This window comes from Pinus tabuliformis, chromosome Q (assembly GCF_031772625.1).
Source record: "Pinus tabuliformis cultivar Carrire ecotype Pingquan chromosome Q, CPIR1, whole genome shotgun sequence".
NCBI lineage: Eukaryota > Viridiplantae > Streptophyta > Pinopsida > Pinales > Pinaceae > Pinus > Pinus tabuliformis.
The window spans coordinates 522,413,049-522,426,365 of record NC_142296.1 but is presented as its reverse complement, the minus strand read 5'-3'; the positions used below and the strand labels follow the sequence as shown (position 1 = coordinate 522,426,365).

The 13,317-nt window shown below is 29.3% G+C and overlaps 1 protein-coding gene across 1 annotated transcript; it reads left to right on the top strand.

Annotated features, from left to right (window-relative positions):
- Window positions 1–614: 614 nt before the first annotated feature.
- LOC149220493 (uncharacterized) lies at window positions 615–4,424 on the top strand. The gene is made up of 4 exons (XM_089387110.1): window positions 615–958; window positions 1,081–1,137; window positions 1,697–1,933; window positions 4,044–4,424. Exons 1-4 carry the CDS (start codon window positions 818–820, stop codon window positions 4,422–4,424), a joined length of 816 nt encoding a protein of 271 aa, XP_089243236.1. The 5' UTR covers window positions 615–817.
- Window positions 4,425–13,317: the final 8,893 nt, after the last annotated feature.

Here is a 13,317-nt window from a genome sequence, read left to right as displayed (position 1 = left end):
GAAAATTACAGTTTGGCCTGGCCTGGCCACATATTGGTTTGAACGTAACTCTGCACTTTCTTCATTTCGAAGTCAAATAAAATTCAATAGTACATAGAAAAACCTGGGTTAAATTCACATGCTAAAACAGGACGTCACAGTAGATAACTGGACAATCCGGCCATGAATGAAAATTACAGTTTGGCCTGGCCTGACCACATATTGGTTTGAACGTAACTCTGCACTTTCCTCGTTTCAAAGTCAAATAAAATCCAATCGTACATAGAGAAACCCGGGTTAGATTCACATACTAAAACGGGACGTCACAGTAGATAACTGGACAATCCAGGCCATAATGAAAATTACAGTTTGTCCTGGCCTGGCCACATATTGGTTTAAATGCAATGGTTTTTCCAAATTTGTTAGTTGGTTTTCATAGTTTAGACTTGAGTTTTAGAAAGACCATGCAAAGATTTATATTGCTTGACAGCCCACTAATGACATATAATAATATATTTAAAAATATTGATATGGTTGGTTTAAAAGCTTCCTTTTTCCTTATATTAAGCTTTGTATCCCATGGGTATCCCATGGGTTTGTAACAGAAGTTTACCCCATGGGCTTGTAACAGAGGTTTATTTGTAACCAGGGCAATGTTTTAGTCCCAAGGCTAAAGGCTATGTTTTAATAGTTAAGTGTGAAGATTTAGTTTTTGTTACCAGTTTTGCTGTGCAATCTCAAACAATTCCAGATAAATTTGTGTACGCTTGAGAGCTGTTCCAAGCCTGATGTTTGAATCTTGAGAGCTGTGCCAGGCCTCATTTTTTCCAACATAGCAATGGCTTCTCTGGATTGTCGATGGAGTCTTATTTGCTTACTCTTATTTCTTACTGCCGTGGCATCTGTTACTGACGTGCGGGACATGAATATTGACGAATTTATAAATTTCATCAATCCTCCAGCAGTGCACAAATTTTTGGTACTTTCGAATCTAATTAAATCTTTAATATTTTTACAGTACATGTTATATTTTGTCTAATCATAAGATCGTATAGGTTCGTACGGTATACAATTTTTTTTATAATATATTTCTTCCTGCAGAATGAACATGGAGATACCATTCTCTGCGTATCATATGCCCATCGAATATCTCTTCAGGTGAGTAGTAGTTAGTAGTTTGTTTTTTCAGATTTCAGGTGACTAATCGTGTGTTTAATTTATATTAACAATAGATTTTGAGAATATTTCAGAATTTTGATTTTAATATTTTTTTTCGGAACATTTCTAAATGTGCAATTAACATTATAATGCATATAATAACTTCAATTTGTAACAATGAAATCTTTTCATCATGTGAGATGTGTTTTCTGATTTACAATACTTCAATTTGTAACAGTGAAATCTTTTCATCATATGAGATGTGTTTTCTGATTGTAAATCAGTTTTAAATGGTTATGGGAAAGTTTTTTTAGATACAGATATATTAACGTCTTTACTGTGGTCTAATCCCAAACAAAATCATATATCCAATTTCTTCGATTGGAAAAAATATTACCATCCTATTTGCAAAAAAAATGTCAATTCTCCTGCTCAAAATATGTCAATATCCATGACCAAATATCAATGTATTTTGAATAACTTTTGTATCACCTGGGTTGCTTTACACGATTTCGGAAAAAAAAAAAAAAAAGTCTGAGAGCATGCAATTTTGTCAAAGGATTTGGAGCAGCGGTCTGTAGGGACTAGGGATGATCAAAACATGAAATCGGGATCAAACTTTTCAAGGTATGACGTTGAAACAAAGTGCCCAGAAGGCACAGTGGCAATTATGGAAACAAAGCGGGAACTTGTAGAAAGGGCAGGATCTGTGGGGCGCTTTATAAGCAAAAGAAGAAGTGTTAGATCCCAAGAAAAAAATGAAGCCACCGTTGACAGGCAGGGATACGGACATGAGGTATCGCGATTTATTAATATAATTTGTGAAGATTGTGATTTTTTTTGTTTCTTAAATTTAAAAGGTCCTTTTTAATATGTAAATAATTTATCATTTAAATTAAGCCCACTATATAATTCAAGGATATAATTTTAACACATTTTTATTAAATTTTTAATATAATTAATTAAAAATTATTATTATTAATAATAATAATAAAATTACCATTATTTAAATTCTTTAAAATATAGTTTATTATTGATAATTTATAATGAAATGATAAATATTAAATTATTTTGAATATGAATAATAAATATTAAAATATATTTTATTATTAAGAAGGAGATGTATCATACATTTTAATATGAGGATGATGTGTAAGTATGTCCATTGGTCTAATAAATATTAATAAAAATAGAAAAATTTAAAGTGGACCCTAAAGTAAAATGAACATAATTATATAGAAAAAAGAGAGTTTTAATATTTCTTTTATCATAAACATTGAAGGGATCATAAATTTACTTTGGGCAATTTTTTTAGCACATTAAAATTTCAAATTAGGTAAAATTTTAAACATCTTTACTTGTTACAAGAGTCAATACCATTTCTTAAATCAAATTAAAAAAGTTAATTCAACACAAAAAATGGAAAATCTTGTTCCAAATTCTTAATATTTCTTTTAATTAAATATTTGTAAAATGAATCTGTAAAAGGAAAACCATATTCTATGGATATATTAAATATTTAAAAACATAATATATGAAAATTTTAATTTGATGTGGCGTAATGGTTAAAAGCATAGGTTCAAAAACGAGAAAAGTAGAGTATTTATGCCTTCCTAGACTTAATTCTAGATCTATCATGCTCAAAGAAAAATCAAATATAATAAATGTTGAAATATTTGAATAAACATAGTGAATTAATTTAGATAATTAAATTAAAAAAAAATATATATATATATATATATATCTATATATATATATATATATATATATAATTTAAATGTTATTAATAATTATTTATTTATCAAAATAAAATATATTATATTCCAAAAGAAGAAATATTTTCCTTTTCAAAAATAAATTTAAAATAAAATTATTACAATTATTTTGTAAATAAAATTATTAAATTATTTTATAAAATATCATATAAATGTTAGTCTTCTCATATAATATTTTGCTTGAATTTAAAAAATTTAATAGTTTTTTTCTTTAATTGAGCTTCTTATACGTGTTTGTGTTTTTGTGAAAGTATGGTGTTGACCAAATGTGGACACTTCTGATGATGGTATATTCAGTCTCGGTCAAATTTGGGTTTTAAATGACAGTGAACAATTAGAAACCATGGAAGTTGGATGGATAGTAAGTTTTTTACTTCAATATTTCAAATATTTATAAAATATAATTATGAATAATTAAATTATTTTTTACATTTTTATAATTATTTTTTACATTTTCAAATATTTTTATAATATTTTTATTATTTAATTAATAATAAAAATTTAAATAAACAAATAATATTAAATCAAAATCAATACATCAAAACTGACTATTATCTATTTATTTTTTTTAACGCAGGTGAATCCAAGTACATATGGAGATTCTCATACACGTCTTTTTATATATTGGACAGTAAGTACATAGTTTATATATATATATATATATACTAGATTGTGATTAAATTAGCTCAGTTTTATACTAAAGTTGATTAGATTTTATTTATAGTAGTCAAGGGAAATTGTGTATTTTTGTTTAACATCTTCCCAGGTCACCAATTTTTTTTTGGAAAATATATAACAGAATTATTAATGTCTTTGATATAGGCTGATGGATATGATGGAACTTAAATTGCCCTGGGTTTGTGCTAGCACCTGGAAAATATATAACAGAATTATTAATGTCTTTGATATAGGCTGATGGATATGATGGAACTTAAATTGCCCTGGGTTTGTGCTAGCACCTGGTTCTCCAATAGCATCCGTGTCCACATATAATGGAGAACAACTAGTGTTAGATATAAAGGTTTCTAAAGTAAGTGACCCTTTCTGTTATATGGTAAGAAAATTATATTAGAATATATTAGTTTTGTGAGGAGATCTAATTGGCCAAAATTTTATTACATGCATATGCAGGCAAATGATAGCTGGAATTTATATGTGAACAACCAACTTTTAGGTTGGTGGCCTGCTTCTTTGTTTAAAAATCTTCGTTCCTCGTCCAATAGTGTGGAATTTGGAGGGGAAGTTTGTTTTTCATCTGGAGGTAGCCCAGGATCACAGTTCACTAAAACGGAGATGGGCAGCGGCCACTTCCCCTCTGAAGGATTTGGTCGTAGTGCTCTTATAAGGGACGTACAAATTACTGACAACAATGGACAGTTAATCGACATCCCAGGAAGCACTATAGCAGGGAGACCAAATTGTTATGATGTCTCAATTGAAGTAGACAATCAAAATGGTAAACATCTCTACTTTGGAGGCCCTGGAGGAGATAATCCCGGTTGCGTCATGTGAGAAATATTTGTAGTTGTTTTATATTAGTGTTTTTTTTTTTTTTTTAATAAGTCTTTCTATATGTTGTTTTTACATACATATGAGTGGCTTATGGGGTTGTTTTTTTGGACTTCTATATGAAGATTCGTCCATATTGTTATATTTTTCTTCATAGGATATATATATCTTTTTTTCTGAAGATCTGGGAACATCTATTTTCTTTTTTTTGATCAGATACTGTATATTTCCGTTTTGGATAAACATAATATAACTATATCGTTTTTTTTTTTCGCGCTGAAATTTTTTTCCAACTTAAAGCAGATGAAGATTCGTTGATTTTTTAATTGACAGTTTATATTGATTGTTAAGGGATTTTGTTCAGTATATGTTTAGTTTTAGTGTTTTTCATGTTTATTATTGACCTTTAATAAATTTAAAAATTTATATTTGTGTCTAGTCATTTTCTATCCACCAATTTTTGAGATATTTAAGATTATTCCATTTCTAGTAAGTTCATATTCTAATTAGATGGAAAAAGTAATATACAGACAAATTTTATTTAGCAAAATGGTCCATTTCACAACAAGAAGTGTAATTCTTTTTTTTCTTAAATTAAATTAGTTCCATGTGGCTCCCCCCTCACTAATTTCCTAGGGATTTGATATTATTCCAATTCTAATAAGTTCATATTCTAATTAGATGGGGAAATTAATATATAAACAAATTTTATTTAGAAAAGTGATTCGTTTTACAATAAGATGTATAATTCCTTCTTTTTTTCTTAAGTCAAAATTGACCCATAATCTTTTTATATATGGTTAATCAGATAAATGTGTGCATTAATAAAGCACTCTTCTTCTTGCAATATTTTTTTGTTATATTGATAAAAACAATAAAAATTATTTAATTATAAAATATTTAAAAATATATATAATACTATATAACATTTTAATTTTCCATAAAATAATAAAATTAATTTTTTTCCTCAACTATACTTTAAAAAATAAGAATATATAAGAATGGCATATTGATTAGGTCGCTTATATATGCAATTTTTAATTGGTTACTGTAACAACTAAATTAAACCTTACAAAATACATGAACAAAAACAAAAATATTTACCTATATACAGAAATCAAGCCTTGAATGATGGGCCAATCATAACTTAAGGATATATATTAATTGCATTTATGATTAAATTGCAGAACCAGATGGAACTTATACGCGATTTATGTGATATTAAATACACAGTTGGATTTCTTCAATGGCCAATTTGTTGCAAAATGGCCCACCTCATGACAATGAAAGCATCACACTTTCGATTTGTCAAACTTCTTCCTACCATTGGAAGAACTCAATTTGGGATGAGAATCCTTCTCCTTCCCTTTCTTTGCCTTACTTGCTAAGGCGCAATTTTCTTCATCCTCCTTGGATGAAGAACTATCTTTGGTGCTTCTTCTTATCTCCTCCTACATCAGATCCAACCAAAGTTGTTCCCAATCTAGCAGTTTCTCTCTTCCATTTACCAAGTCTTGGTAGTTATGCCAACTCTTAGGAAGATCGAGGAGAGCAATACTCACCATGTCATCATCGACTGTCATGATCCCTACACTTCCAAGCTCATCCCTGCAGGTGGTGAGATTGTTTAGATATGTAGGGATCGTGTCGCACTTTTCACACTTGATTTTCCGAAGCTTGTCTTTTAGCGCCATCTTCCTCTGATCATTGTTGTTCTGATATAGAGCTTTCAATGTTTTCCACATTGAAAACAATGTCTCCTTCCCATGGTGACTCAAGACTATGTGGTCTCGAACTCCCTCCAGAATGATTCTCCTTGCTCTAGCCACACATTTCTTCCATTCCGCCAATTCTGTAGCATTAGCTGTTACGGGCTTGGGGACTTCTTGATCAAAGAATTCCTTTAGACCGTTACCCTCTAATACTGCTTCCATGTGATCCTTCCAAGCTATATAATTTGAGTTGCCATCAAGGGCATACTCGAGTCTTAAACCGTTGAACGCCATTGGTGAAATTGAGATGTGATAAGAACTCAATTTCTATATTCAGAAACCTAAAACTTCGAACTTCTCCCTTCTTGTATATTGTTCTCTCCTTTGATCACCTTTGCTCTGATACCATGTAGAAATTCCCACTGTAGATTAACAGATTATGCAATAGACTAAAGCAAAATACAAGATATACTTCTACAACAAACTTTGCAGAAGCTTAATTGAATATAAGCAAGACCAATGAGAACACATATAACTAAGAATGAGAAATCAATCACACATAACATAGAAGAAATAACCCGGGGAAAGCTTCAGCTAAAACCCCAATCTCTGTATTATCATACAAGTGGAAATATTGTTCAAGTTACAAAAAGAATTAGCTCTCAAGCTATCATGCTCTCTCTGCAATCAAACAATACTGCTCATAGACAATTAAAGGCTCTCACAACCTTCTCCTCTGCCCTCCAAGCCTCCTATTTCCTTGTGTAGTTTTTCCTGGGGTCCAGTGCTACCACCTGTGTGAATTGGCCACTTCACATACTCACTAACCTCTGATATAACTACGCAATCTTGAAGGAGATAATTCCTTCTGCATGGATGAATTTCCTTTATAGGAAAAATTCATCCAATTGATAGTACATTGTCCCTCCTCTGATCTCAACTGGGTCTCTGTCTGAACTGACATGCATGAGTTATTTATGAGAGAATATTCAATTATCTGGAGAGCATCAGTTACATGCATGCAAGAATTAACTAATTGAACTCACAATTAATTCAACAAACTGTTTGAATTAATCTAACTGGACTTGACTCAGTTAATTGAGCCAACTAATTACAACTCATCCTTATCTCTTTAATTGAGGAATAAATTCCTCAATCAATGGGATAACTGTTGCATGTCCTCACATAGTCTTCATGTTTATTTTTCCTTAACTAATTAACTCAAGATGTATTAATTAATTAATTAATTACGATTAGCTGCTAAGATCAAATTCAAATTTTACTTCACTATTTTAGTTCAGGGACTAACTAAAATAGGAATCTATCTCGAACTGCTATTTTTAACAATGCTATTTATAGCACTTCCATTTTTCATTATTTGTTGCTATGTCCAGAGCTGGTACCTGAACTGCTATTTATAGCAGTGCTACTTTTAGCACTTCTATTTTTAGGATTTATTGTTGCCATTTTCAACATGTGGTACAACTATATCAGTGCCCTCCTCGCTCCAAGGTATTGTTTTCTTACAATATACAGATCTTAAAATTCAAATTTTGGATTGTCTTAGTGTGTTTAGCATTATTGTTTTTTGGTTTGATGCTAACTTTAGTGGGATGCATTTGATGAAATGTTTTAGGGTTAAAAATTTCCTTTGGCCCTTCTTTCGTTAGATGGAAGCTTATTTCCTCAAAGCCTAAGTTAGATAATCAATTCATGTTATGTCAGGTGAGTCATTTCTCCTCAAGGTCCCTGTGAAGAAATTTCCACTGATCCAATCCGTTGGGTTATACTCTACTCGACTGGGCTTGGCTACTCGACTGGGCCACTCAACCTTTTCAGTTGTGGTGAATCCTGGTAAGATTCATGTATGACCTGACCATTTATCTCTCTTGGAATCTTGGGATTTAGATGGAGTTGTAGAAGACCAACTCCCATATGCATCTGTTTTCAAAATTGAGGCTTTACTTGATTACTTATCAGACATTTCCCCTTTACTACGAGACGATACCGAGAGCTGCCCAATTTCCTTCTTGTGTGGGATAGACGTCCTCAAAATCAATAGTGAATTAAGACCTGCGGGTTAGGTCAACTTCCTAACTTGTTGAAATCGAGGTTAGGTTCACTTCCGACTGACCAGACCAACAACGTTGTGAAACCTATGATACCTTGATCAGTGCAGCTCAAAATATTAAGTTTTCAATCTTTTTTCCTTGTAATTTAATATTACTTTAACATCAATAGTTAGAATAAACTTTTTTAGTATCAATTCCTTATTTCTTAAAGAGAAGTTATGGTAGTGTAAGTTCAATTGAATCTTACCAATAATTTCGCTTGTCCATGCCTGCCTTTGTGTCAATTTCCATGTCTACATTTACAACTATTTTGTCTTTGAATAAATGAATTATATGTACATGGATAAGGAAAGAGGCAATCTTGTAATAAGTGAGGAAAGGGCATGAATGACTGTGAGCTATAAGGTCATAAATGGTTGTGAACTGCTAGAGCATACCCTTGTCCCTGCTCCCGTTTCAATTACCAATATGTCTCTTAGCCTATCATAATCAATAACAATCAAGGCCTTCACCTCATCAGATGCAACTATCACCGAGACCATCACTGTGAAATGCATTCGTCACATACGAATTAGGGCCTTTCATCTAGAGAGGAAAGCTACTACGTGAAGAGATGTGTTGTCGAAGAGTCGTACATGTGGCATCAATTACAATACAAGTGTAAGGGAAACTTTAGAACTTTGGTTATGAATATGTGTAGAAATGTGAAGATGGAAGAGAACTTTCGATATTTTACTTTGGACAAAATATGAATGTCTTGGAAAGTTCTTTGACATTAAAAACTTTGGATATCTTTCTATGAAGAAGGATATGTTTCCTTGGGGCAAGTGAAGTGTGCAATAAGAGGGAAAAATCAAAACATTGGTTCAAAACTTCATTGAAGGAAATTGCTAATCCCAAGCTTTGGTTAAAGAGCGAAATTGATCAGAATTTTTTAGTCAAAATATGAATTAATCTCCACTCAATGTTAAAATTTTCATTGAAGGAAATTGCCATCATGAACTTTGGTTAAAGAGAGAAATTGAGCGGAATTTTTTAGTCAAACTATGAATTAATCTCCACCAAATGTTAAAAATTTCATTCAAGGAAATTGCCAATCCTAAACTTTAGTCAAAGAGTGAAATTGAGCGAAATTTTTTAGTCAAACTATAAATTAATCTCCCCTCAATGTCCGAGCAATCGCTATAGTCCTTGCATACCTAGTTAAAACTTTATTCATTTTGTTCTCCCCAAATTGTCTTGTACATCTTATATAACCATAACAGTGAAAATTATTTACTTTATAGGATTTTTCCAAGTTGTCTTGTACCTTTTATGTAACGATAATGGTTAAAATTAGTTACTTTGGTAGACATTTGTCGGGAATTTTGATGTAACAAAAACTAGTTGAGATTTCCAAAAAATTGTTTGCTTATTTATCGACAGAATGAGAGATTTCCAAAAAATTTGTTTGCTCTCGGGAGGACATGTAAAGAAATGAAATCGAGGAAAGGTGGATAAAATGTTTTTTTGTTTTTGCTAATTTGATATTAAAATAAATTAGTTAATAGGAATAGTTTATTTTAAATGATTTAAATATTTTTTTAAATATAAGTATCATACATTGTTTTTATATTTAAAATGAAATATAATTTTATTATTATTATTTTAAACTATAATTAACATAAAATTATGTTGTTTTACATTAATATCTAAAAAATTTATCTATGGCAAAGAGTGAAACTGAAAGTATTGATCATCTATTATGTTTTTAAATGAAACTAATTAAATATATATTTACTTTTGTTTTTGATTACGTGGACATTGCTTTTTATTTAGTGAATATTTTATTTTTATTTTTAAATTTAAATAGACGTGTCAACTTCAAGTTATTGCACTTTTATATGCTTTGCCAAGTGAACTACCCCAAGTGCTAAATAAATGATCAAAATCAATTTTAATATAAAAAATAAATATATTATTATTAAAAAGTTTAATTATACGTGATTTTAATAATTGTTAAATATTGTGAGTGTGATTAGGTTTTAAGAGTTTTATTTTATGATAACCGAGATTCAAATTTTTGTAGCAGTTGGAAAGAGACACTTAAAATCTAAACATGTTAAAGGTTGATATATCATAAACACAATGTGATTTTAGACATCTTAAATTACGGACTAATTCAACAAGTCACAAATACACTTTCCAAAAAATAAAAATAAAACTTCCTAGTTAAATGAAAAATGCATTACAAATTTAGCAAGTAAGCAATTACCTTTTGTTTTCCTACCTTATTTATTATACAGTTATCAAAACTAGCACTCTAAATCATAGAAGAAATTGAACTTTTCCAAAATCTTTTTCTCGACAATTTTGTCCAAAATTTTGTAGATTTTTAAAAAATTATAAGTTGAAGTTGTTTTTTAGGGTGTTCAATTCATTTGTGCATTCAAAAGTGCATTTTAAACAATAAGAAATCAAAATCTTACTAAAAATTATGTTGTTACATTTCCGCTAGAAATTATTTGTTAGGCTACGCCTTTAATCTCATTTTTAAAAGATAATATTTGAAAACATTATCTTTACACCAATAGGTGCATCATTCTACAACCTATTACTAGGAAGATGTGTAATTCTTTTCGTGATCAACTTCTAGTTCACATGTGTTCTTTTCAAATTCAAAATAAAATATACTTTAAATAAAAAAATGTAAACTATAATAAATAAAAAATGAACATTAATATTTAGTTAGTTTTAATTAAAATCATTATAAGACATCAATAACCCTACATTCATTGTGTGTTTTCTCAACTCATTGTTGATATTACGACCTAGTATGAAGGAGAATTGTGGTAAAAACATTTCACTCTCACTTTTTGTTTCAATATGCATGTTGACTACTATTTTTCAATATCAACTTTACATATATGCAAAGAAAAACTTTACATGCTTATTGATGTTAGCCATAGAAAATCATTTCAACATCTAAAGAGACATACGTAATTGAAAAAAAAAATACATTGGAAAATGTGTACTTCATTCAATTCTTAATAGAAAATTGATATATAATATTTTAAAAATATTAATAATAATAATTAATATGTATCATAAATAAATAATTTAATGATGATGATGATTAACACGAATAAATCCTAATGTGATGGATCTATAAGTAGAATCTTCAAATAACTCTTAAACAAAGACTCTTCTATTATCGTCCTTTTGACTTTTAATTATTTATTTTCCTAACTACTATTTCCTTATTTCACTTTTCCCATTAGCTCTCTTTGTCCCCCTCCTATTTAATCATGTAGCCAGATCATATTTTCTTTATCTCTTTGTCCTAATGTTGAACCAAATTAGTTGTCCTTCTCCTATTTAATCATGTAGTCAAATCAAATTTTCTCTTTGTCATGATGATGAACCACATTAGTTGGTTCGAAAAGTGATAAGAATAAATCCCAATGTGATGGATCTGGAAGAAAAATCTTTAAATAATTATCCTCACAGAAGCCTTAGTTAACAAATGATGATTAACTTCCACTAAAACCTATATGGTATACGAACATTAAAAAGAGAAAGAGATTAATCAAAATTCTTAAACATTTTATTTCTGTGCTAAAAAAGAAGTATAGAAACACTCCCACAACACCATAGTTTTGTTAGGTTATATATATATATATATATATATATATATATATATATATATATATATATATATACAATGTAGTTCATAAATAAAATACTTCAATGTTCATGTTAAATAAAATACTCTAAAGTCAATTCTACATATATTATATATGGTTTAGGGTAAGTGCTCTTTATTACACTTAGACTTGATATTTTTAGTTTGATTTTTCTTTGTGGGTTCTAGTTTTTGGGTGACATGATCGAATTCCTTTTAGTATATGCAAAATATAATTTTGTTCATTGAATATAATTACGATTTTTTCCAAAAAAAAAAGTTATATATATATATATATATATATATATATATATATATATATATATATATATATATAAGCCCTAATAGTTAGCTCAATTTTTCTAGTTTCCGTAGCTAAAGCATCTCGCTAATGGGAGGTCACAAGGTCAATTCTCGTCAATGCCCTCGGGGTTAGGCTCTGCTAATAAGCCGATGGGATGTAATCCCTTTGGTAGATCAGCCCAAATATTTCCTACACACACATATAGTTAAAACATTGAAATAGTCATGCATAAATGAAAAAATACACATGGTCTACACACACACACATATATTTAAAACATTGTAGTCATGCAAAAATGAAAAAATACACATGTCTATACACACACACAAAACCAATATAGATCCATCTTAAACATGCATCTAGGAAGTATTCAGAGGGATCAAATCTCTTAATTGTGCATTTATCAAATATCAAGAAGGATCGAATTTCTTGAGGTGCAAACCTTTTTTCAAGTTTTACACTCTAAAAGAGGTTTGCACTTCTAAGAGATTTAATTCCTCTCATAACTTGCTACCTCAACTATATAAGGATCAATATTAAAACATACCTTAATTGTTTTGAAATATTTATGATGAAATTAATAACATATATCTTAATATTTTCTTTAAAGTGAAATTTGTGGTTATGTTTTTTAAGCCTAATGTTGTAGATAAAAGAGAATTCTAGATTTTTTTGTAAAATCTTCTTTGGTTGCAGTATCTACACATAATATGCTAGTAATATTCCCTAAGGTGGGTAATATATTTGTTATCAAATTCTAAAACCATTAGAAATTGATGCTCTGTATATTATTAAATACTAATATCACTTATGAAATAGTTTGCGAGAACAAAAAGTGTTCGGGTAATAAGATGAAGGATGATATTATTGATAGGGTGAAATTGAACTATTTTATTATTTGATTATATTTTTAAAAGTAAAAATAAATTTAATTTTTACATAATTTTAAAATATTTAAATTATATAAATTTACTAATTTAACATTATTATTTTATTATTTTTATATTAGAGGTCAAAAATAATGAAAATCTAAAAAAAATCATTCAACCTTTTTAAATAATAAAAGAAAAACAATTATGTTATTAAACTATGCCATGAAACATCTATTCATGAATTTCAAAAATAAAAAAATAAAAGAAAAACA

Coding starts and splice junctions, on each gene's coding strand:
- LOC149220493 (XM_089387110.1), top strand. CDS start 818: ATGGCTTCTCTGGATTGTCGATGGAGTCTTATTTGCTTACTCTTATTT. Junction 959..1,080: donor CAGCAGTGCACAAATTTTTG/GTACTTTCGAAT, acceptor TTCTTCCTGCAG/AATGAACATGGAGATACCAT. Junction 1,934..4,043: donor GGCAGGGATACGGACATGAG/GTATCGCGATTT, acceptor ATGCATATGCAG/GCAAATGATAGCTGGAATTT.